General features: G+C 40.3%; 1 protein-coding gene across 5 annotated transcripts; it reads right to left on the bottom strand.

Annotated features, from left to right (window-relative positions):
• Positions 1-105: 105 nt before the first annotated feature.
• LOC125745258 (myelin transcription factor 1-like) lies at positions 106-26426 on the bottom strand. 5 transcript variants are annotated; one of them, XM_049017916.1, is made up of 23 exons: positions 26297-26426; positions 20108-20208; positions 17263-17317; positions 16598-16628; positions 15553-15615; positions 14535-14800; positions 13336-14322; positions 11716-11850; positions 11313-11403; positions 10367-10486; positions 8562-8776; positions 7479-7684; positions 6509-6769; positions 6230-6384; positions 5760-5822; positions 5065-5133; positions 4424-4486; positions 3570-3653; positions 2597-2818; positions 2177-2268; positions 1925-2028; positions 1544-1687; positions 106-961 (listed from the first exon to the last, which is right to left on the bottom strand). In XM_049017916.1, the coding sequence occupies exons 1-23, from the start codon at positions 26352-26354 to the stop codon at positions 818-820; spliced, it is 3729 nt and encodes a 1242-aa protein (XP_048873873.1). In that variant the 5' UTR covers positions 26355-26426; the 3' UTR covers positions 106-817. The 5 variants fall into 5 exon arrangements, with proteins under 5 accessions (XP_048873873.1, XP_048873874.1, XP_048873875.1 ...); XM_049017917.1 differs by having other exon boundaries at positions 106-958; XM_049017918.1 differs by lacking the exon at positions 26297-26426 and adding an exon at positions 23657-23789.
• Between the last annotated feature and the right edge of the window lie 741 nt (positions 26427-27167).

Below are 27167 nucleotides of genomic sequence, written 5' to 3'. Positions count from 1 at the left end.
ATGATAACTCTAACTGACGGCTATTTACATGATATATAAAGGGAGAGGCGGAGCCTGTACATGTCACATGTAGCTGTTACAGTATGAGCCATACAGTAACTTGTAGAAATCTCCTTGGATGCAAGGACTACGGTCTTACAGAGGAAACAATTTACGTGTTGCAACGGCACAACCTCTGAGATCATGTATTCTCCCACTCCAGACGTTCTGCCACGGGCATCGTCCATTAGCTGAACCACTTCATTGTAAACAAGCAAATGGCTTGCAAGTGGCAACTGTCGAGTGACAAACGGAGAACCCAGAAAACCCAGAACAAGAAAACTTTAAGGCCCGAATGCTTATTGATGAAGAGATGCCACTAATGGAAAGAGCCGTGAAAAAGAATGTTTATCTTCCTACTGCCTATACGCATATATGCGCCGCTAGACATTTATGTGCATTTTTGACCTTCCCTGTTGTTCAGAAGGTCGAGAGAAACCAGACTTGGGACATCCATTCGCCTTGATCCCCAGTCATTTGTCTTCAGTGTGCCATGATAGAAATGGAACTGGGACAAACCAAAAAAAAATATATCTAGAAATAAATATATTGGAAGAATAAATACGTAAATAAATGTGCTGATAAATAAGAAGAATTTGGTTCTGTTTGGCTTATCCTTATTAACCAATAGCAGTATCTCTGGATGTCTTTCGTGTTTGTCTTCTCTCTGATGCAATGCCTCTGGGATGTAGTTAAACAACATGCTAATAACCTGAATGCCTGTTTCCACCACGTTGAACTCTCACTTTGCTCTTCTTCGCGTTGTTCTCGTCGGCCTTCAGACCTTGATGCCCTTCACTGCTTGGTTGATAGTTTCCAAAAGGGCCTTATTCTCCGGGTTCTGGTAGCAGTCCTTATTAGTGTACATGTCGGTCAGAGTGCTCACGTAGGCATCAAAATTCTGCTCAGTTATTGGCTCCTGCTGAAATAAAATGTTTTGCATGTTTAAGAACTGAGTCTCCCCAAATCTTTTCTGCTATTGTCCCTCCCAATCTGGCAGGTCGTCTTAATAATTTTGTCAGTGTGACACAACAATCCGCTTTTAAAAGGCTGCAATTTTTTGGCAGTTTTTTCATCTATATTTGCAAACAAATATGGAACATTTTCTGTTCTCCAGCATTAATGATAAGTGCCCAATCCAGCAGTCAGGAGAACCTAAAACATTACAAAATATATGAAATAACCAAACAAACAAGATATGCAACATGTGTTTTCCACATTTATAATGTTATAATGTTCCTAAAAAAACAGTTACATAAAAAAAAAAAACCTAATGTGATTTAGTGATTCTAATCTCAACAGAACACCGAATTACCTTGGAAATCAATAACACTCGGAAAGGGGAAGTGTATCTTTCTATTGTGTGGAAAACATTTGCTGCGGCTCCATGCCAGCAGATGGTTTTCTCTGTGACAACTCTGATTGGACACCGTGTACCGTGTCAATGGCTGCCACGGTGACTTGGGGACCTGCCGGCCCAGCATCCAGCGTGTGTGAAACTCACCATGTGCGGAAGGCGGATGTTGGCCAAGCTGCGGATCAGGGCCTTGCTCAGCCCTGATAACTCCACAAACAGAGCCTCGTTTTGCTCCTCGATCAGTTTGTTTTCCTCCTCGATGTTCTTCAGGTTTTTCTCCATTGATGAGATCTGAGGGCAAACCCCAGAGTGAAATTATTCCACATTATACTTGCTAATGTCACTTACAGAAGTAATATTTCCATCAACCATAATATTATGAAAGATAAAGCCTGCAGACTGTGTTAGCCACACACAAATGTCACCCCTGAGTGGTTTAACAGGCTATTAAAAGCACACATACACAATTATGATCAAGTTGAATAATTAACATAGAAATACTTTGGGCGAAAGGACTCCAAGACAAACCTGTGTCTGGAGATTGACCATGTCTGCCTCCATCTCACTGTTGGATTCATTTAGTTCACTAATCTCTTTGTTAAGTTGCTTGATATCTTCATCGTTGTCTAAAACTGATTGGGGAAAAAAACAACACTGTCTTACAATAAGCAAAGATACTCCAAGAGTAAGTAAATGCAAGATGGTCAATACATCTGATATTCAAAATATGTACCAGAAACTGCTACCGAAAATGAACAAGAAACGTGTTTATTAACTTACCATCACTGGCCCTGAATTTTGTGTTCAGATATTCATCCGTAGAGAACTTGGCTTTCTTTTTGGCCAGTGAGGCTCTGGGGCATCCGGAGAGACTGCAAAACACAAGTGAGTGGTGATCTGAGAACTGGGAAGTTCTGGTCATCCTGAACATATCAACTTGGATGTGGTCTGAGAAGAACCACTTAGGAGGCACTGATAGTCACTTTAATTCACAATTCAGAAAAATAACAATTCCAATGAAAACTAATATAGAAGTGATAGATTTGTATGGCATGTCCCTATGCATTTTAAACTGGAAAACGTGCTGTCGGTATTGGATACGCAGCTCGAGAATGTGGTTGGATGGATGGATAACTGCCAGTGACGGATGAAGTGGTACACAGGGGGCACCCTGTGACTCCAGGCTTCAACCAGGATTACCTTCTGTGTGTGAGGAAGCTGCCATTGGCATGTCCAGAGCCATCACAGCCTGGGGTCGGGCAAGTGGGCCCTTCGGTCTTAAAGGACTTCCAGGAGAATGGAGAACCATTGAGGAGCCCCTCCTTTTGCCTGCGGGCAGCCAGCGGGCATCCGTAGGCACTGCGATGGGTGGCATATTTCCCACTGATATGGCCCAGGCTGTCACATCCCGGGACTGGGCATCTGTTGGTTTGTGTGTGCAGAATACATAAAGAATTAAGATTAGCTTGACAAGGGTCAATGATGCAAGACGTTTCGATTTCAAATCCAGTGCTATAAGACATTTTAATCTCTGTACTACTTTAGGTTTAATTTTCTTTTAGCATCGCGGTGTCTGTCTCATGCACACAAACACTAGCACTTCTGATGACAAATGAGAAGTCCACTGTATACTATAACCGTGCATTTAAACGTGCATTTTATAGTGGAAATTTATATACCTGATAGAAAATGATTGTGATAATTTGCTCAAGAAAAGAAGTTAAAAAATGACTCCAAAAGAAGCCAGCCAGACAGGAAATATTGACCAGATACATGCATAATCTTAATGTGTATGTGTGTGTGCATATGTGTATTCACATACGAATTATGTATATGCATGTGTGTGTATATGTGCGCACGTGTGTTTGAGTATATATATATATATATATATATATATATATATATATATATATATATATAAAATTTGTTCTACAAATCATACATATATAAGCAACATAACTGTGACACAACTGTTCTATTTTAAACCCTTGTGATGGATATTACCTCAACTGTTGTCCTCTATAAATAGCTATAGTGATAGCTGTGAGATACCTGCAATTGGTTAGTTCCTATGGGATTATATCAGTCTGAAAGTTTGGTCAGTCTGTATCGGCTTTTTGATGAGGAGGTTTGTTATCGGAAAACGTGAGATGACATTTATCGCTGTACGAACTTTAAGAGCTCAGAGTCCTCCTTGTCGTCCTTGGTTGGGGTTGTTTTTGCTCCACCTTTCTTGGCACGCGGGCAACCAGACAAACTGAAAAACAAAACCAGAGAGTGGAAAGGAAAAGCTATGAAATGGCATGACAGGACAAAAGTCCATTGTTAATTCTCACAGGTATTAAATCCATCCATTTATTTAAAATAACATACAGACGCTATATTTTTCCCAATTGGGGGAAGTTGGGTAGTGACTGTTATCCGGTTCAGTTTGGGTTCCGAACCTTTCAGATCTATCAGAACGCGTAAACATTTGGGGATGTAAACAAAAGGTGTGGGTTGAAAATAAATCCTTTATTTTTAGAATATTAGATCTTGAAAAGCGCTATATAAATAAAATTATTATCGTTGTTGTTGTTATTATTATTTTAAGTAGTAGTAGCAGTATTAATATGCACCCAGGGCACATGGCAGGACACAGTCCACACAATCACAGACTACAGTCAATGCAGACGCACCGAATTTCATCATTAGAAAGTGGGATGTAACCCAAGTTCAGTGGAAACCCAGTACTGACATGTGCAAATTCTTCACTCAGAGAGCCAGGACTCAAATCTAAGGCAGAGCCCTAGAGGTGTCAGGCCACGGCGCTTCTCACTGAAGCACCACTGCACTTGCATATTAAATCCAAATCCTTCAAAAGCAACAACGTATGAGAGACTGATATAACATTTAAAGACATAGGGGGCGATGTGCCTTCAATACAATGAATGTGTCCTCATATCATCTCCCCGTGAATTCCTATGGATCCCGATGCAGACTCTCCCTTCAATTAACAGGGAACCAAGGAGATAATAACAAGCGTACCTTCTGTGTGAAGCGTAGTTCCCAGTGATATGTCCCGAGCCGTCACATCCTGGAGTAGGGCACCTGTAGGTTGGGGAATGAGGTCTACTATTAGCCTAAAAGCAAGCAGAAGCATGGCAGATACAATCCAATGCACTGCAGCATGGCTCACTGCGGCACAGTGTCTACAGGAGGGGCTCTTAACAGATGCAATCAGCTGCACCACTAAACATGTACACATCAGTATTCAACATTCCTCACCTATATGTCAAATGCATGCGGCGAATGTGACCCCAATTGGAGGGAGACTGATGCTGAAGTAGGAGCAACGGGAATGTGGCTATATTAAACTTTTAAATTGAGCAAATGAAGCCGGGTGTGATTTGTAAACATCTTAATCTGTGCTTTTACAAGCCTCTTACGATTCTGTCTGTACAAGGTTATTAATTTTAACCTTTAAATTAATTCAGTTTTCATCTTTTTCTTTTTAAACATGAAAAATTGTGCATGAGCCCCAAGATCACGCGTGAGAATTAAATGAGATGACAAAACTGGATTTTTTTGTCATGGTAGCATGGATCTGTAGTGGAAGAAGGAAGTCGAGGCTGAGAAGCAGTAGGACCAAGCAGGAAGAAGCAGCAGAGTGAGGCAGCCACACATACTTGAGTTCAGGAGAGTGGGCTGCCATTAGGGAGCGCAGACTCTTATCAGCAAGAGGACACCCAGAGAGGCTGGAAGAGAGAGACAGGGAGTGGGCACAGGGCAGGAGTAATGGGAGCCTGTTTCCGGAGCAGCACCGAAGGAGGGAAGCAGACAGGAAAAGCAGCCTTCGTGGAGCTGTGCTCTTGTTAAGAAGCCAATGAGACAAATGCATTTACTTGCTTCTCTGACACCTGTCAATAATTCTATAATCCAGGCCCTATAATCCAACTGGAGGCAGGACCACAAGACTACAGACCAACATGGGCAATTCAGGGCTTCCAGTCAGTACAGAAAGCACCTTTTCTGATTTTTGGGAGAAAAGGTTAGTTGGAAGTCACAGACTTCAGGCAACAGACAGGAGTCTGGGGGCAGGATTTAATGGAAACCCTCTTCAGATGTCAGATGCAAGCTGGTGGTGAAAATTAGCAAATATGTGAAATGGCTGGAGTGGTTTGGGAACTGAATCAGTGTTCTTTAAGTCATCTAATGGAAAACTGTGCTTTTTCCCCTACGTAAATATATACTCACTACCCAGATAAGTAGATTTAAACATTTGTTTCCATCCTGTTTTCCAAGACCGTAAAAATAGTAGAAAATTGTGAAAGATGAGCTTATTCTGAATGGTCAGCTGGCAGAAGGCAGCCTGGAGGCATACCTGCGATGGGATGCATAGTTTCCAGTGATATGGCCGCTACCATCGCAACCAGGGGTGGGACACCTAGAAGTAGTGTGTGACAAGGTTAGGTGGGTAAATGTTTCAGAACTTACAGTTTGCAGGTTATTTAATTTCTACATTAGAAGTTAACAAGAACCATGATGTTAGAGCCTGCAGGATTTTTATACCTAACAAATCAAATCATTACGAAGCCTAACACTCTGAATGTATACATTTACATCAGAAATGTGGAATAAAGGTCTGCCCAAAAGCCCCTTTTGAAAAGTAGACTACTGACTTGGTTATTATTATATCATGAAAGTGATTGCAATCTCAAGGCATTTTGAATAAGCACCCAAACAGAACTTACAGTAACTAGCACGGAGTACGTAGTAAAGAAGGGCTGGTTTTTTGACTGACTGTTCATTGGTGGCATCGAGCATGCTTGTGTCTCCACAGAGGGCACTTACAGCAGGAGGTCCTTCTTGCAGTCCTTAGTCTGGAATTTAACTTTGAAGCTGGGGGTGGTCACTTCTCCGGGATACTTTCTATCCTCTGGGCAGTCTTGTTTCATCTCACAGTCCTCAGGCTCAGATGACATATAGGACTGGCTCGTCTGCTCCATCTGCACAGAACGAATCACGTAAAGAGCCTTTTTGCACAGAGGGGGCCAAGGAGTAACTATTTGCCTGCTGTGTCTTTATTTGGCATTTGAAGAAATCGAAACAGAAAAATGGGGAAATGCTGACCTCTTCCAGGTCTTCCTCTCGTTGACGATTGGGCTTTGTGTAATCGAGAGGCCCCTCCCATTCGTCCTGTTTGTAGGTGTGGATGGACTGGGGAGAGGTCACACTGCTGCTACTGCCTGGGAGCTGAGAGGAAGAGGAGAAGAAGGACGGATCTGGGGAGTGGATCCCAGGGCTGCTGCATGGCATACTGCCCTCTCTCTTGGCACATTTCTTCATGCTAAGGTCCAGCGTTCCATTCTCGTCCACTTCTATATCCATCGCCTGAAAGGATAAGAGAGGACGGCGCTAGATCACACTGCCACGACATCGTCATCTTCCCCAACTGACTAGCCGAGACGTTTGCCGCGATCATGGATCCGATCCAGTTGCGATCAGCCAAAGTTTTGCTGTTAAGAACCTATTTATCAAAGCAGAAAGTGAACGCAGGCTCCAGTTTTGGCTGAAAAGGTAACTGGATACTGGGAGGAAGTGGCAGTAGCCAAAGAAATCTGAGAGCAGTGGGAGAGACAGGGCAGCTCCCAGAGTGCACCAGGGCAGATTACTGCAGTGCTCTCAGTCAGCCGCACCATTAATCTTCAGTTTTTTTTTTTTATTTCAGAAACCTAGAGGAAAAAACATGCAAACAATGGAAAAAAAAACAATGTCAGGAAATGGAAAAAATGATGAAGTATTCATTCTGCAGCGGCACAGAGGGCTTCAAAAAAACACACAGAAGTGCTGGCACAATTATACTGTCAGCAGAGGGAAAACGCGAACCTGCATCTATCATCCTATCTGCTCTGCATGCTTTCAGCCAACGAAAAAGATCAGCATGAAGCACTCCATAGCTTAATCAATGAAGACCAGACGGCCTTGCTTACTAATAATAAAAGGCCAAAAGGTTTACAGGTGCTAAATGATACTATCTCAGAGCAATCATTGTTATGACAATAATTATTCTGGGATGGAATGGAGACTGGGAATGCCCCACCTTGCTGGGTGTGGTCTGTTGCTTGGTGCTCAGATTCTCGGGCATCTCCCAGCATCGTGTAGAGAGGTTGAGGATGGCAGTGGCAGCCATGTGTGCCGCCTCTGCATCATGTGAGTAGTCGTACCCGCTAGATGAGGTGGAATTGCTCTTTGTGTAGCCTCCAGGAATGTTGTGACTAGGGGAGGAGGCCTTAGGGAGAGGTTTAGCTGTGGGCCCAAAAGTGACATCACCAAATTTAATACATTCCTGAATTTTATGATGCACAAAACACAAACATACTCTTCATACATTTCCTCAGCTGGATATTTTGCACATATTAGTTCAAGTTACCTTTTTCGGGAATATGACAGGGCAGCCTTGTACAAGGCAGGGCATATTAATTAGATTTTCATACTGTAATCCAGAATCCTACCAATAATGTGTGATACTTTAGCAATACTGCAAAACAACTACTTTGTCATAAACAAGCTAAAACTGCACACATTTAAGAGCATGAATGGAAGATCAATGAACTCCCATACAAACTTCAGACCAGGTAATCCATCTGAAGCTAAGTAGGTTAGGGGCTGGCTAATACTTGGGTGAGAGACCGTCTAGGAAAGTGCTGTTGCTGCTGGAAGAAGCATTGATGGGACCAACAGATCAGCCCATCCTGTGGTCTGTGTGGGTCCTAGTGCAGTGACAGGGACACTGTGCTGTACAGATGGTACCATCTTTTGGATCAGATGCTCGGAGATCATAAAACATTCCTGGGCATCTTTTGAAAGAGTAGGGGTGGTACCCCGATGCCCAGGCTAAAATAGTCTACTGATGCTCTGTCAAATCTGGCCTCCTAATCATCCCCTATATCTAACTGGTGAATTCTCTCCTGCCCCTTCACCACCTTAGCTACTCTGTGGAGAGCGTACTGGTGCAGAATGGCTGCCATCGTATCATCCAGGTGGGGGGACTACGCAGCAGTGGTGGTTAAAGTGGCCCCCTATTGGTTATATAAAGTGCCTTGGGTGTCTAGAAAAGTGCCAAGTAAATGTAATATTCGTTCAAAGACTTTATCTTCTAAGGTGAGCAGAAGAAGGTCCTTACGTTTAAAGGCTTTTGGTGAGGTTTCAGTGGCGTGTATCTTTGGCGCCAGCATGCGTTTCCCAAAGACCTGAACGTCGAAGCTTGCATAATCGAAGGAGACTTTGGAGTACTTCTCCAGCTCCTTGGCTAGGTTGGCACGAGGAGTAGTAGGGAGCACACTTGGTCTGTAGCTGCCATAGTGCGGGATCTCCAACTGCTTTACGAAGCACATGGGCCTGTGGAGAAGAAGAGGGGTTGGGGTTAGATGGACAGAGAGAAAGCAGGAGAGTTATACCTGAATGAAGTAGCTGGGGAGAGGACAGGAGGGTACAGATGGAATGAAATGGGGGACAGAAGACTCGGGATGTAAATAGGGTGAGGGAGACAGCAGAGGACGGAAACGGAGTCTCAGGAGCGACAGATATGGGATTAAAATCCATTTTATCAATACAGGGCACATTTATATGTGGTAGTGAGGAAGTCAAGAGCTTACGATGTCTCATTTTTGTCAAGTGTTCTGCTAAATCCTCAGACAGGCACATATGTCTCAACAGATTCCCTGCCCTTTATCGGGAAAAGAAAAGGTGACACCAGGAGACATTAGATGACTGTGAAGTAGAGAACAGGAGGATTATCATGACTAATCGCTGCTGTGTGTATTCTTCTTTAATTATGTGCCTTACATCGAAAGATGGAATTTGAAATTCAGAGAGTCTCTTTGGAAGCTCCTGCATGTTTTGCTAATAAGGTCTCAAAATCAGGCATGCTTATTAGAAGAAAAAAGAGATTAGGTTTGTTATGTTTTTAATCCTGAGTGCTTTGTTTGACCATGGAAGAGATTCCTCAAAGAACGTAATTATTTTTCAGTGCTCACAATGCCCTATAACTCGCATAATTAGCTTATCTGCGGGATAATTAAAATACTCTAGAAAATGAGAAAGGCACTCAGAATAATACCAGAATCGGGTCGTTAATTATGATTCTTGTAGATGCTATGAAAGGGTAGGAGGAATGCAGTAATGTGCAGATGTTGAATTAGGGACCTGTTTAGAGCAGACTGACTAATCATGACACTTGGTGCACTTCGGCCTGACTGCAGCACGGACGAATCACGTGGCTTCCTAGTGGCCTGACGTCAGTGACATCAGAACGAAAGATGCCTTTTGCATCATCAGATGAAACTTTGGGTTATTTGTGTCATGTCCTGCCTGCCATGTCCACCTGACCCTCCTGTCTCCTCTCTGGCGTGGTCCTAACAAGCCATGGCTGATACTTGTTTACCTCCCGTTCCTAACGCTCATGTTAATCACTTCCAGCTGCCTCACATTACCTCCCTCTTTTTTTTCCATATGCATGCGCTTCCCAGTCCTGTGTTCCCCAGTCCGGTCATTGACGTCACTTATCTTGCTAGTCCATGTCCCTCCCCATTGTATTCCTCTCGTTTTGACCTCTGTTTGTTTAAGTTTAATAAAACCCCTTTTGTTTTGCCCAAGATGCCAAGAGTCATTTGTCCTGCGTGTTGTGACAACTTGACGTATTCTCTGCTTCTTTGATGAGTATGAAGTGCTTCATTACGGAGTACCCAGAGTAAAACACCCAGTAAAGTTAGGAAAGAACCGGCAACTAAAACGATGTTTTGGAAAAAAAAGGCAGCTAAGTATTCTGCCTGAGTCTCGCTCGCTAAGGTTCAGGAAGTGTTTTGGGTGACAGGGAGCTCCGCATCGCCATTTGTGTGAGTATCCCCTCGGGAGGGACCGTGTCACTGGCTATTCAGCAAGCTGTTACTGATGCATCTCTGATCCCGTTCCATCAGGACACTCGCTCACCTGAGTACTCTGTCAGAGTTTGGGCTTCCTTTGGCATGTTCACTCAGAGGCTGAGAGAGCTGCTGCTTCTCGTGTGTTTTTGACAGCTTCTCTGCTGCTGCGATGGGACATCCAGACAAACTAGAGGAAACACAGTAATCACGTGAAATAACATTTTCTTCTCATGTATACTGTGTTCAGTTTTCAGAGTTACCAGGGACGTGCTATAGCTATAATGTATTTTACTTGATGGAGTACAAATAATATAGTATTATACTATTACTTATGTAATAACTAACCACAAACTAAGTCTTAGTTACATACTGATCTCATGTTAATATGTAATTAATGAATTGTGACGTTTTATCTCATGCAGTTACTATGTTTGTTAATATATCTGTTAATTAAGTAAACCTTTGTGAATTACTGAAGGAACTACTGAAGGAAGAATTGAAAACAAGTCACACAGGTTAACATAAGTGGAACACTGATCTCATATTTGTTTGTCATTAATGAATAATGATAGATCTTTCGTCCCAAGCAGTTACTATATTTGTTCCTGCATCTGTTAATCCAGTAAACCTTTGTGAATTAGTGAAGGTGCCAGTAATGAATAACACAAGTGAAATACTGATCTCATGTTAGTTCATCATTAATGAATGGTGACGCCTCTTATCTCAAGTAGCAATTATATTTGTTCATGATTTGTTCATAATTTGTACTTCAGTAGTACCTGAGTTATTAATACGTTTTTTGTGCGCTGTCAAGTAAAGTGTTACTGATATAATTATACAGCGAGGAGTCACACAGCATATTTGTTTATTTGAAATTTTTGCAGCCTGAATAGTAATCTATCTTCCACAGGTAGCATGCTCTGCATCAGCAGGAGCTAGAGGTGTGAAGCTGGTGCACACGTGTTAACTGATAAAGACCAGTGAGGGGAGGGAAAGTTGAGGGGCTTTTGCACCTTCTGTGCGTGTTGCGGTTACTGTTGACGTGTCCCTGTCCCGTGCAGCCAGGCGTCGGGCACTTTAGCACATTCTCATGCATGGCTAGGACTGCAGAAACAGAAGGAATCTGCTTAGACCGAAGGCATGGACTGCAAGGAGTATGTCCCAGATGGCTCTCAGACAGTGAAGAAGACTCACGGAAACAGAAATAATGTCACATTCATTATTCATTAGTTATGTCTACATTTTATTATTTTTTTAGAAGAATCAACCTTATATCCGTGTTTACTTGTTGAAGGATGGTGACTGGACTGTAGAATTAGAATTTCGATTTGTGCTAAAACAAATACTGAGAGGTTCTGTGATGAAACACAGCACAACGTAATGTCAGATGTAAGACAGGACACCTAAAGTACTCACTTTCTGGTGGGATTCTGTCCTTATGTGGGCATCCTGAAAGGCTGCGGTGGTGGGGGTACAGTCCGGTCACGTGACCTGTTCCATCACACCCAGGGGTGGGACATTTGATTTCCCTTTTCTCTGGCCTGGAACTCTCTGTGGTGTGCATGGAGTGTGGGACAAGTTTGTTAGATGTGACAATAAACCTCAGCAGATTCTCACATGGACGGTCAATGCATAATAATTTCTACCTCTTACTCCCAGACTGTCCCAAAAATAAACCTTACATGTGAGCAGTAAGCAGTTCCTAAAGTGGGACAGAATTATTACTGTAATTACCTACAGAATATGCGATAATACCATCATATCAACATGTAATTACCACAGGTGAGAAGATGAAAAGCCTGTGGCTGTGGTACAGCCGATATGGCATCCATCAAACCGCACTCACGGCATTCTTCCCGTTTATAAATCTGTATATATAGCAATCTGAAGCCCTACACAGAGTGGAGAGTAAGAATGAGAGGAAATGAAGGAGAGTGACCTGCTAACTGAATGTTAACAAGACATGCAGCTTATAATTAAAACTGGACAGAAAACGAGTGGCATGCCGTGTTCTCAGAGGCAGGGCTGAGCGAGAAGCAGACTGGACTGGGACCTGAGCAGCACTACTTTTTATCGTATCTGTCAAGAGAGATACTTTTGCATAGGGTTCAACATCATGCTCAAGAATGATATTAAGAAATTATTTTTGCAACTACCCTCTTACCAATACAGGTTATGAAAAATTCCAGCATTATCTGAGCATTAAATAAAATATATTCCGATTATAAATGGACAAAGGACTGCATTACATGATTCACTGTAGGCTTTAAAACTATTGTGTTTTAAATCCCAGAAACAATTTTTTATTAAGAATTGTTATTTTTTCCCTGATAAATTCGAAGTGAAAATTTTTACTCTATAAGGCACATTGCAAAAGCAAATCCTTTATGGCAAAGTAACAAAATTACATACATTTATATATTCGATTTCTAGACTTCCCTGAATACCTTCTCCAAATTATGCATAGCACATAATCATAATCTGGGAAATAATTTCTCAGGAATATATGTGCAATATATGTCTTATATGCAGCGTGTTTTTTTTCAGGCATTGAAATCTTTTATTTGCCATTTTCTTTTGTTCAGTCTGTTCATATCCAAGTAGGTAATGATTTCTAAATAATCCTGATTTCATTCATGTACCTCAGCCACCTCTTCGTCTTCCAAAACAAAAAAAAATCCCCATGAAGTACAATTTTGTGGTTTTGTAATGTAAAAAGTCTACTTATATACTCAGATCATGCAATAAATGTATGAACTCCTGGGAAATTAAAATATTAGTTTTCATTTCTGCAAGTCTCCTTTTTAAAATATTATTTGTATGCTAAAATTAAATGTATGTTGTACAAAGTAGCTGAAGATTTGCTGAAATGGCGCCTCCAGGGAATTTAACAACTGGAGGGAAGTTCTGGCACGCAGAGGAAGTAAATATCATTAAATTAATGTATAACCAGCCGTACTTGTATTTATTTATGTTGTGCCAGGCAGATGCATGTCAGTGTTTTTTTCTCTGTGATTTATTAAATGATGGCCTTACCCTTGCTAAAGTAACTCTTGCGAATTGTATCCATGCGCTTCCTGTCCTCTGTGGAAAAGTACCGCAGGTGTTCAGGGCCATGGTTCATCTCATGTGGACTTCTCACTTGTTCAGCTTTGAGAGCAATAGCTTGCTCCAGCAAGCCCAAGTTCCCCTTTGTCATGTCATACATCTCTGACTCGTCGGTTACTGCTGACTTTTGTGACTGGTTGTCCTCATCGTCCTCATCCTCCTCCTCCCTCTCTTCATCATCTCCATCTTCCTCCTTCTCTGACTCCTTAGACTGAACATCGATGACAATAGAGGGTATGACCTTATGGCACATGTAGTCCTCTTGAGATGCAGTTCTATGCCCCTCAGTCTCAGATCTTTGAAACTGGGTGCTGGTGGTGATGACGCCAGAGAAGGCATGTACACTATAAACTTCTTCATCTTCTCCCAACTCCTCATCTACCCGTAGGACGTCCTGCTTCTTTAATCCTAATTCTCCCTGCACTATATCCTTTGCCTGGCCATTCTGGAAGTCTCCACTGAAATACTGATGGTCCGAATTGTCATTTTGCCTTCTAAATTGCTTTTCTTGTTTTTCATCCTCATTGCAATCTTCTTCTTCCTCATCTTCATCTTCAAAATGCATCACTACTCTGTCCCCTTCAGTCTGTGGCTTTGTCACAGCTTTCTCCATCGCCTCATTGGCCATTCGACAGTTCTCACCTTCGTCCTCCTCTTCATCATTCCCCTGGCTGTCTAAGGGTGTTTTCTCTGACACATGCGGCTTTTCCATACCTCTGGCCTGCAGCAATTGGACAGGTATGGTGTCAGGAGGACTGTGTCTCTCAGCAATCTGGCCCAGTTTGAGCAGGGAGCTGGCCACCATTTCTTGGTAGCTTGAATACTCGTCTCTCTGAGTACCCGCTGAGTCTTTTGGTTTTGTCTCTGAGTCTTTAGATTTCACTGTATTTGAAGGTTCCAGAACCACACAGTCCTCTGTATAAGATAATAGGAAAACTGAATGAATTAGAAAATTAACACATAAAAACACATTTCAGAAAAGAAGATGAGAAAGACAAAGTGGGGAATATTCCAAAATATCTTTGTGCCTAGTACTTTGACTAGAGGTAACATCACAATTACTGTTTCTGTTATTGATTTTCCTATTATCCAGTCATTTCTTATAATTGATATTGCATAAAACACACCTTCCTCATGCTCATTTACGTCTTCTTGCTCTTTGCTATCTACTCTCTCTTCTACCCCATCCTCTTGTTCTTCTGGGGATTCTTCTGATTCTGCACAAGATTCCTCCTTCAATTCTGTCTCTTCGCTGCTAGCATCACTGTCTACGTTGTATCCTTCATCCAGGGCCAGCTTCAGGGGGTGGGACTTCCTCTTGGATATCGGCTGATCTTGGTCTGAGTCCACCTCTTGGAGTCTCCTTTTCCGAGCCAATGGGCAGCTTAGTGCACTATTGATGGAAGGTAGTGGTGGTGAAGGAGGAGGGAGGGGGGGGATGGGTCATAAGGAACCACAAGAAGGACAATTAGCATCACATTCAAGCACATCATATCTGTGAACGCCAATTCAGACAAACTGATCACCTGACCTTCAGCCATAGTCAGGTGGTTCAATGACAAATAAATGAAAATAACACGCCTGTGCAAGGGTAAGTGACAAGGGATTTGATATGAATAATGGATAGGTGCTGAGTATGAACCCAACATGGAGCAATGTGACATAGCATCCAGCTGACTGGAAAATTTCATTAACAAAGAAAAGCAGCAGAGAAGTGAATTCAATAAAACCTTCACCTAAAAACTAGCAGTGGGGGCAGAAAGATTTATAAAAGGAAATAATCCATAAAAATTCTCTCTAAAATGAGCACTCGTGTAAATAAACAGGAACATAATCTCTTTGCAATAAACCTTTAGGCACGTTTGAGTGTGCTGGTTGGTAACGCGATTTTCATATGAGAGCATTCGTGATATCTGAAGTTGGCTGCCTCTTCAGACTGAAAAACTTCACTCTCTGCTTCATTTCCTATTCTTTTGCTGTTCTAGTGCCATCTGGAAAGTCTCCATCCCTCAATGCTGAGGGTGTAACTGTAGTGCTGTTTACCAGCAAAACACGGCATCTCGGGATCAATTTTGACTCTTCTTCTAGTTGCTTTGGGCCTCGCCTATATCTCAAGCCACTATACCTCCGGTGTTGCTGCCCTACCTTCTGTGTCTTGCATATTTTCCACTGATATGGCCTGAACCACTGCATCCAGGAGTTGGGCAGCTAAATGGGGTCAGAAATAAATTGGATGAAATTAGTTGATTTGTAAGACTTTTTTGTCGCCCCGCAAGGATCAAAAGATATTGGGTGCACTGATGCACAGGAAGCAAATCTTTGTTGGCAAATATGCATAAATACGCAGACTCACATGCCTACACAGCCAAGAGTACAATTTAGGAGGAGTAAAGTATACATATTTTAACCTAATTCATAACGTTCACTATATTCTGAATTAAACTATTTAAAATTTGTTCTAAACGAACTGTAAATATTACAGGAATATCTTGTTTCTTCGTTCTTACTTCATTCTGTGTATGACCTAGCAGGAATGACATTACATTTATAAGGTACCAGCACCACTACCCCCCCCCCCCCCCCCCATTGCCTGATATGACCTCTCCTTTTACAACCTATAAAGTCCTCTTCTCGTAATATTCTAATGCCGCCAACAATCCCATCTTTACCTGTGAAACCTGCAAAATCACTTCTCATAACACATTACCAGAATATTATAGCTTCAGTCTAGACATCTGTGGTGTCCCCAAGGATGACTAAATCAAATTCTCAATACCATTTTTTTCATAATGACCATTTTTATTTAAATAAATATTGCTTCTATTTGTTAAATGGTGCATTAGCATTTTAAATCAAACTGAGCATTCACTCTGATGCCTTTAGGTGTGAATTCTGAAAATTGATTAATGCTGCAAGGTGAAGCATGACAAATGAGAAATTAGGCAAAATTGGCTTTTGATTCAAGAATGATGGCATTGTGATAAAAAATGAGGGCTGGCTGAAGTTGTGTTTATTCAAAAAGAGCTGGCATTATTAGCAATATCACATTCTGAGGCATCACACTGGCGATTGTATTATGTTTGTCGTTATATGTGCGATGCTGTCTACTCCGGAATCATCTGAACATGCTGCATTTCTGAAACTTTAGGAAATATAGACTAGTATCTAACACAAGCAGCTCTTTTCTTACCTGAATTCTTGTCCTACAACTTCTATTGGCACTATGTAAGAGAGAAAAAACAGAAGCGTAATAATAAATCAATCAGGATTATTGCTAAAAGACGGAAAAGCAAATAACACAATATAAAGTATTTTTTTTGATGTATTCCAGACAAATTACTCTAAACTATAATGCTCTTCTGTGATCAACATCATGTCAAATCTGAAAAACAAGGTAATATTTGATATTGAAATTTACCACAAATCAGATTTTTAATTAAACTGTTAGGTAATAAAGATTAGCAATTAATCAATAACAAGTAATTTGCATCAAATGAAGTAATGAACCCTAGCATAATAATAAAACCAAAAATCAAGACTAAAATAATTCCTATTAAAAAAATGCAGGGATTCTCTTGCAATTATTACAGGCTCTTTCATCATCACTGTGACTAGAGGAATCCTACTGCATTCATATCACAGCAGGTAATTTCACCATGAGTGAAATCAATCTATGTTGTTATTGATATGTGATGCTCTGATAGTTTTACAGGTAATTTTTAATGGAACTAAAAAAATTTGCAGTTAAACAAAGCATAATTTACAAGGACCTACCTTATAATGTTAGTTTTAAACAAATAAAACAACAAATAAAAAAAACTAAAACATTTGCACAAAACCTTTATCTGGACTCACCTCTTATTCCTTTGGACCGTGTTCGTGTTCTTTTGTGGTCACTGTCCTCGTTCATCTATAGCCAGAGGAAACAGTGAGAATCAGAGAGGAACACAAACAAACAGACACATGCAAACAAAAACAAGCACGTTCAGTGAGCCAGAAAAAACAGCGAAAATCAGAGAGAACACAAACAGACACATGCAAACAAAAACAAGCACGTTCGGTGAGCCAGAAGAAACAGCGAAAATCAGAGGAACAGAAACAAACAGACACATGCAAACAAAAACTAGTGCGTTCAGTGAGCCAGAAAAAACAGCGAAAATCAGAGAAACACAAACAAACAGACACATGCAAACAAAAACAAGCACGTTCAGTGAAGAAGCTCCCCAAACATTTCGTCTCTATTGTTTTTGTTGCATCTTGTGTAACCTGGCACGTCATTCTCCCTTTTGTTTACAGAGACCATTGGGGATGGTATTAAAATAAAAAATCCTGGGGGACGAACCCAATATTACATATATACAATAGGATGGAAATGAAAAAGGGGCTTGTTGAAAGGTTTCAGTAAGATAACTGAAAGCAAAATAAGGCTCTGAAAATCCTAACAGCGAAAACCTCACAGCGTTTGTGCTTCTGTTCAATCCCACACCGCCCCCCCCCCCCCCCACCCCACAAGCCCACCTGGCCTTGTGCTGTAATTTACCGCACCTGAGCGTTCTCTGTGATTGGACACTGTACTGAGATGCGTTCCGTCTGGCGCGGTGCCCTTTTATGGCCGAAATGCTACACAGTAGAGGGCAAGGCGCAAAAATAATAACAGTCAATTACAACTCCCTGTTTCTAGCATGCACACTTAGTATACGACAGTGGTTGGCACAAAAGACCAGGTGTCAACTCAACACCTCTCTTTTATTTCAAAGTCCCCCCCCCCCTTTTTTTTAAATGCAGCACACGCTTAGCAATCTAACGCCTGCTCCGACAATGAGGCCATTAGTTTTGATTACTAGGGACATCACGTTTATCGTGAGCTCTGCACTTAGCGGCTTTGTTCCTCTTACTGGCGGATTTGGCAGGGGTATAGTTGATTTAAACAGAGTCTCTGGCAATCACCACTTCCTGCTGATAAATGATTTTAAAAGGGTGAGGCAGATTTTTTTATTTTAAAAGAAAGAAGTGTAGCATCCCCGGGCATGTTCTGAGTGACTGTACTCTACAGGTGCAGTGGGGCCCATTTAAGGCAGCACTTTTAGATGAATGCTCAGTTACACAACAAGCCCACTTTGTGTGCTGCTTGACGGACCAGTCTGATTATCTCCATAGTTCTGCCATTAAACTTGGTTTCCTAAACACAGGACGGGAGCTGTCTGACATGCTCAGATGTTCACACTTATGAAGGAATTACAGTGACAAAGCGGGATGCATCTTTCTTGCTCTGCAGTACCAAGCTTCAAAAAAATAACTGTCATTAGTTGTTTGCATGTACATATATTTGTGTGTGCATATATATACTACCATTTTCATATGTAAATTGTATTTCAAACATTTTTTTGTGAACTAATTATAATAGGCAAGTATATTTAAAGATTGAAAAAGAATTTTTGGTCTAGCTTTAAAGCAGCATTTCATCTTGACTTCAATCATATGATTTTGATGAAAAAATATGTGGGTTTTATCAGAGGAATGAGAGACAGGCCCATACACTGGATGCATGGAGGCCTCCGTGTGCCTGCAGGCTGCAGTGTACATTATTAATAATGTCCCTCTTTGTCTGCCATACTCACAGGAAGGCTTTTCTACTCTGCATTCTGACAGCTATATGTAAATTTCTGGCTGGGGGCAATGACTTCATAGAGAAGGTCACCCCTTCTCCCCTGCCTGCATAAATGAGCCTTTTATTCATTTTCACTTTTACAAGCAAGTCCAGGAGCAACATGGTGCATTTATTAGGCAATACGAGCGGTTAGCGAGAGACAGACTGATGTTTTGAAAATTACCTGCAGGCTGAAACCACCAATTAAGAGCCAATCCATTCTGGAGTGCCGCTACATACTGGAATACGCTGCTGCCTCACTCAAACACTCCATAGTTCACCACAAAAAGGCACAAATATGTCTTATATCCTGTATGTTTTCTTACATATATATAATGTACAATATATTTATATTTTTATAATTTGTGTTGTTCAGTTGTTTCAAACTGAATCCCTCAAAAGAAGTTTTTTTTTTAAGATCTGTAAGGTCTGATATATCTCACGGGAGCGTAAGGAAGTAAATGAAGCAGTCTTTTGAATAATCCTATTGAATGTTTTAAAAGCTGTGGCACTATTGAAAGCAGGGAAAAAAGATCAATAAAGCGATTCCTTTTGATGTATGCTCGATATCAGTGGGAGGAAACAGACCACAAGGCTCAGGAAATGGATCGCTTCCTTATATAATGCAACTACAAGATACAAACCATCCCTCATCAAAAATGGGAATAAAACGAAAAGATATCAATTCAAACTTAAAAAAAAAATTAAAAAACTCTATTCAACAGGAGCACAAAACAAACACTTTGACAGTATTGCTGTTTGGACACTGAAAGATTTTTATGCTGATCAGTCAAATGTAAAGAACTGCTTGAGTTATAATTCTGAAAAGTGCTCTAAATGGACTTCTTAAAATATAATGCTGAGTACAGACAATTTGATTTGTTGTGTTTAGGGGCCTAATGCACAATATCCATGACTCTGGCACAGTGCACATTAAGTATGGCTCCTCATTCCCCCTCCTACCAGGTCCGCCACACCCTCTCCCCCCACCCTCTCCCGCCACAGCCCCTCTGATGCTCTCAAAAGGCAGATGTAAAGTGCCGTGTCACTTACTTTGATTTGTCTGCCCAGAGAGCTTCGCGTAGATTCACAACTGCTGATTCTCTCTCCTCTTGTCCACCTCTGTTTCAGCAGCTCACCTCGAAACTCATTTTCTGATGGGTCACAGATGGATGGGGATATATGTATGGGGGAGAGGCAGCGAGAGGGGAAGAGAAGGGAAAGGAGGCTTTATTCAGGCGATGTCAGCAGAAGAGCGTGGAGATGAAGTGGAGAGCCAGGAACACTGGAGGTGGACAGAATAGGGGTAACCCCACAGGGCAGCATGCTGCCGGCAGTGTTGTTAAGTCGAGTCCCAGCTGGATCACCACAGACTGCTATTAGAATCAATCAAATCTGTGCATTTTTATTGTCCTCTTAGTACTTTCAGGAGTATGAAAAGGGGTGGGGGCAGGGTGAAGAGGCCACTGAATAATGAATCATCCATAAATCAAGTTTTTTTTTATCCCCATAATTCTAATAATCAAACATACCTTCCCCTTTTAATCCACACACTATTAAAAACATAGGAAAACCATGAGGAGTCAGGCAGTAACCAAAGCACATTAAAAACCAATGTTACAATACAACAGTTCTACATCAAACTGCACACAAACGCGATTACTGCAGAATTATAGAGAGTAAACCTTGTTTACAACTTAATAAAATTAAAGCTGACCAACAGTGACGACAGTTTTTTTTAGTCACTGCTCATAAACATTTTGAGTAAAAGGAAATCTGTTAATAAAATATCTTTTCAAAAATTCCCTATCATGCAGAAGCGGAACTGGACTCTTTCTCAAAAAATATTTTATCTATAATTCAGACCCTAAGCAAACTCACAGAAAGCGCTAGTCAGGAATTTAGTTAATTTAGTCGAAAACTTACCAGAGACAAACTTATCGTGGAAAACAAATTCCAGGCAAACCTGTCTGTGCCAGATTTGTTTGAATTAAGCTTCCTTGGTGATGTGTTTTCCCGGATACAGAGAAGCATAGTCTCTAAAAAAAACAGTTTTACACCTTCGCCATCCTCTAATCTGATTCATTTCCTGAGAGTGAGTGCCTTTCCTCCTTAACCACCATCTGTCTGTCCCTCGGCACTGGCACAGAAGCCTGCGGCTGTAGCCTCCAGATGGGAATGAGTGAAGCAAAGTTAAACAACTACATCTCATACTCTTCAAACCAAAACAACAAACTCCCTCACAGTCCACCTAAAAGCCCCCCCCCCCCCCCCCGCCTCCGCCTGATCGTCTCTTTATCACACCACATTTCTCTTTCCTATCTTTCTCGTATTCTGCCGAAAGAAAAGCAATGTTTTGCATGGCTTTAAATGTAGGTATTAAAGTATAACAACTTATAGCTGTTTTTATAAAATAAGTTAAACAGCAGCAAATGGAAATGCTTCAAGAAGACCATGACCTCCCACACTGGTCAGTGACAAGGAGCCTGAGCTGTGTTGATGTGCTTGATGTCAAACTCCCCTTTCCCTAACAGCCGGAAACAAATGACGTAGTGTAGGATGAAGCATGAAAACAAAATTCCAAAACAACAAATTCTAAATATCATTAAGAAAATCTCATTAGGACATCTACAAATTTTTAACTCTTAATTTTATTTGTACAATCGGTTGCAGATGTGAAAGAACTTTTGTAATACTCAATGTGCAAAACGTACAATGCATTGTGAGTCTAAAAGCATCACACAATAGAAAGAGAATCACATACACCGTGTATAATATTCTGCTTCCACTGAGGCCACCACTTGATAACACTATTGATAATAGTTAATAACCAGCATTTCATTCACCAGCTTAAGAGCTATAATAAAAAAAATGCATACAAATTATTTAAATAATATTGATTATTTAATCAATCGATATTACTATTACTAATATAGCATGACACCGAATAAACAACACATTTGCACAATCTATTATTATTATTATTGTTGTTATTATTGTTATTATTATTATTACACAATTTAAATAACCAATTTTTGGTACGTACGATCAACATCCAGTATCGTTGTTACAGACTCAGAAGTACGAGGGGAATGAATGAGTTCATGACTGATAGTGTTACAGTATTTCAGTAAACATTACAGTGCACTGCCTTTTCAGTTTAGAGATACGATGCGTTTTCCACTTCTCCGTGAGCAGAGGCGGCTGGAATGTTTCTAAATGGCGACATGAAATGACCCCCCGACACACACACACATACATACACACACACGCACACACACACACGCACACACACATACATACACCCCTCCCCATCCCCCCCCCCCCTCTCCCAAGCACGACAACCTCTCAGTCCTTCGTATTTCTATATAACCTTACAGTTATGTGTTACTTTCATCACTCGGCCTTAAATGGATTAAGTGTGAAGCCGAAGCTTAATAAGATGCGATCGATAACATAAAAAGGTATTTTAAATAACTACATTTAGGAAAGTCGGGTGAAGAATCCCGTTCTTGGTGCATGGACACGCTATATGAAGCAGTCATAAATAATTCTAAGCAATAATTTATTAGGTCGATCATGACAGTAGGCCTACATAATACATTAATTTTCATCTATTAAAAGCAAATCCCAATACAAAAAAATCAAGGCAAGAAAGCTCGACAACAATACACTGTACAGGCAAGTCCGACCGCGCCACAGTTGTCCATTTCCCCATTAGTTTTCTGTTACATTCACGTCCGGTCTAATTAATCTGATTAAACAATGTTTGGGCACACAGTAAAACAGGATAAGTGCGATGAACTTTTAAACTCTCAAAGCAATTCTTCTGTTTCGTAGGCGCAGGTCTCAAGCTAAGAAAACGAAACACTGAGCATCGCGTAAGAAGATAATACGCCGGTAAATTTACTGCCGCTGCTGTAAATTACACATCATGTACTACTACTACTTTAATAATAATAATAATAATAATAATAATAATAATAATAATAATAATAATAATAATAAATGTGACGCTTATAAGATATATATATTATGCGAATATTGTATAAGAGTTCATTATTAAGTTTACTTAATTCTTATCCGGCCGAACACCTCACCACTGTCTTGTAGTCATCCGTGTCAGAAACAAGCTCCAGTCTTGAAGACGTATTCTACTATGTCTCGTAACGATTGCGAACCAGCAACCATTTAAGCAAACAAGCCTAGATGTTTATACGGTAAGAACATCATGACAAGCTTGGTAACGTACTGAGATATAGATCGCAAGCTTCCATGAAAGAGCGAGCTGTGCAATAAATGCAAAATACCTGCCTTGAAATATTTCTCGCGGAAGCCTCTTCCTTTGACGATTGCGAGTATCCTTGTCTTTATTTCAACAACTTCAATCCTAAGTCAGCGAACAAGTCCGCAATAGCCCAACCAATACCAGTTATTATTATCCACTAATATTCTGATTCTGTTAATAAAAAAATAACAGAATTCTGGTACTTATCAGCGTTATAAGCAGCCCAGCATTCGTTGCGTCAAATGTTACTTGTTTGTAAGCAAAAACATGGCTTCATTTGCCTTTGTCAGCGAGAAAATGTAATATTGACTTACCTTTCCCTCATGAACCATTGTCCCCCCTCCCCTCTGCGTGACATCACGGAAAGCTGTAGTAAAACCTAAAGCACAACATCATATGGGCAGGGCTTTGGGTCCCCCCACATCCAATAATGTGCACATACGTACATACACCCACAAATACCTCTCATGACCTTTTGAGTTTTAGAACTAAACGAAATCAAAGCAACTATCACCAAGACACCGATATCTACTTCACACAGACAAAGAATCGTGCCCAGTAAGCCATGCTTTCATCTTTTACGCTCGCATGCAGACATTTATTAATTTCATCCGATGGCGAATCTGAAGATGAATAAATATTCCACATTACATTAGTTACACTAATTGTAAAATCATCAGCTTTTGCTTAAAGCAGAATACGGATTATTCGGGCTAAGTGATTAATTTTTAATATCCTCTCTCACTCCAGGAAGGCTTGAACATGTCACAACTGTCATTTGAACCATCCCCCATAATTTCGCGCAGGTGGTACCGTCCAATAACTCAACACAATGGACACTTCATGGAGCAGAGAATGCATGTATATATACAATAAATATCTTTGCAAATTCATCCTGACGTGGCCGCATTCGGAAAAAAAATGTTTTTATAAAAAGAGTGTCAAACAGTAATACGAATGTGAGTTGAATAAACGCATAGACTTAAAAGGAACGGATCCACAGAATATCTTACCAAACGTTACTATAGAAATTGATTATTTATGCAGCTGCTTTTCCAATAATAGGTTTTTCAAGGGGAAATTGTCAAACGTGTTTGTTTTTAATGGCGAACTCAAAGTTTACAACATCTTTTTCTCATTCTATAAGATTAAAAACACCGAATTGAATAGGCTAAATGTCCGATATAGACTTGACAATTAAGTGCATTACAGTTTCGTATTGAACAGATAATTAAACACCCCCAAAAAGCATACCTGCTTCCACTTAACTTTCAGAAAAAATACATAACGATTTTTAAAAATAGTCTCAAATGTTACGAAGTGCACCGCTTGCTTTTGTTGTTTCCTAACCATTAGAGAAAATGACAACCATTCATTACAAGCCGTTTGAGAATATTCTTCACAAATGCCATCCTTTATCTCATGCCTTCACATTGTGCATGCATGGAATATTCAAAAGCCAACCTTCGTCTTTCAGAAATTCTATTAAAATCTTATCTCTTTGCAGCAGGCATTTCTTTAGCACTGCCATTGTTATGCATTCAAGCTTAAATCAATCACTGATGTCCATGCCGCATCAATATGATTTCACTTGCACTATAGCTTGAGATTATCCGCCAAAGCGTCAAGTGAGTAAACAAAAGGGCAAAACACACATAATCTATCGCCTTCTATCCAGAACACGTCAAGTGTATCGGGTGTTACTTTGAGTTTGTAGCATAACACCAGCTTGCATTTATTTTTTTCTGGTCAAGCGACTAATGTAACTTCAGGACCCAAGACAGCACCCGTAGCCCCCCACAGTTCAGAACCACGGACAGCAACTTAGATTTCTCTCAGGTGTGGAAAGGTGCTGCCTTTTTTCAAGTAGGCGTGGGTTTAGTGATATGGATTGTCCTGGTCGCTCCTGTATACATATCGATATGTAAGTTACCTAATGGGCTGATCAAAGGGATCCGCTGGCCTTCATCAACATAATTAGTAACACGAGAAAACACAGACCGACACATCAATAATATTGTGACACTATAAGGTCCTATTATGAGGAAAACAATAATAGTAAAACAGACGGTAATATAATAAAAACTCTTCGTACGTCAACAAAAAAGAAAAGATTGTTAAGAAGATTCAGAAGAAAAGTTTTCTGTATATTTAATAAGCTTGTACTTAGTCGAATACCAGCTGGGATACTTTTTTTTTTTTTTTTACCCGGCCAACCTCTGTCCATATGGGTAGCCCCATTGCTTTAGAGTACGATTAGTTATGTGCATAAATGCAATAATCTCGCCGGCTGGTATTATCCCCATAGCATCGAAAGGAACATCCTTTAGGCGTCCATCTTTTTTTCTACTTTTATGAAGAATAAATTTGTCGATCATTCTAAATTATGAGAAATATTCAGCTTGGAAACAACGGATCGTTAAAATCGTACAATATAACCGGGGATGACACATAAACGTCCGATTTCAGAATAGAAATATTTTTGACTGTAAATAATTTGAATAATGTATAATTTTATACAGTTGAAAAACTCTGAGCAACTTAATCCAGCTTCTTCGTTCGTAGTAGAGTTGACATATAATCAACAAGTGACATGATTCTTACACTGCGCTATAATTAAAAACATCTATCATTTATATATTCGTTTCAAATAATATTATATTAATTATTGATAAATATCGCGTTAAAGTCTGCGCTCGCGCATTAACATACAAATAGTCTACAAAATGAAACATTTCGTAAAGTGTGTTAAGTTTCATATATAGGCTTATATTAGACAGGCCTACGCATAAAACGAAAACGCATCAACGTAACATTAAGATGAAACTGCTACAACAAAACTGAGAATCACATGACAGCTGGTATTTGTTTCTACATACATTTAAGTTAGATCGCTATCCGAAGAATACAGTTGCCTGTAATGGTTAAAAGATGACATATAGGATAGTACGAACCTAGAAAAGTTCCGCACAGCTTCATGTTTGCGGTCTTTTCCCCTTCATTTACTACCATCACGCACGAAGAAGTTAACTTCTTGGAAGAGTTTAATTCGAAAGCGTCCAGCTTATCACTTTAGAGGGGAAGGGAACCCGAATGCCGCGGAGCCGAGCGGCTTCCCAGGAACCAGCCAATCACAAGCGCTGTCGAGTAATTGTATCTGTGCACAACCAATCTGCATAGCCAATCAGGGCAACGGACTCTCACAGTTTTCATCAACAATGGTCTTTTAACGCGAATACAAAAGATTGGAGTTATCTTACCCGAGGCAACAGCCGGTCAAACTTGTTTGTTTCTTGACTGTCTGGCAGTTTTATGTTATACCTTAATTAATATCAGTGTTCTTTCTTTCTTTCTTTCTTTCTTTCTTTCTTTCTTTCTTTCTTTCTTTCTTTCTTTCTTTCTTTCTTTCTTTCTTTCTTCTAAAAACTTTGTACTGTTGCAAATATTAACACTAAAAACAACACAATAATGCAATAAATAATATACACACATACACACACACACCTAAAATTATATAATTTATTATCATGTCTCTTCAAGTCGAGTTTGACTCCTAGACCGACAGATGGATAGTACTGCTTACTAGGAATTACATTACACTTGGTGTAGCTGGGTAATTGCACGGTTTTGTCTTGTGCAACGCAACCGATGGAACTTGATGAAGCTGCCATCTTAACTAGCAGCTATATATATATATATATATATATATATATATATATATATATATATATATATAAAGCATACTTTTAAATGACAGCAACAAATGTGTAATGAGTTATATCAAAGTTACATGTTTCATAATTTATTTTCAAAAACAGAGCAGAC

The sequence above is a fragment of the Brienomyrus brachyistius genome, chromosome 6 (genome assembly GCF_023856365.1).
Source record: "Brienomyrus brachyistius isolate T26 chromosome 6, BBRACH_0.4, whole genome shotgun sequence".
Lineage (NCBI taxonomy): Eukaryota > Metazoa > Chordata > Actinopteri > Osteoglossiformes > Mormyridae > Brienomyrus > Brienomyrus brachyistius.
Note: the sequence above shows the minus strand (reverse complement) of the source record. Positions and strands in the feature narration are given on the sequence as shown.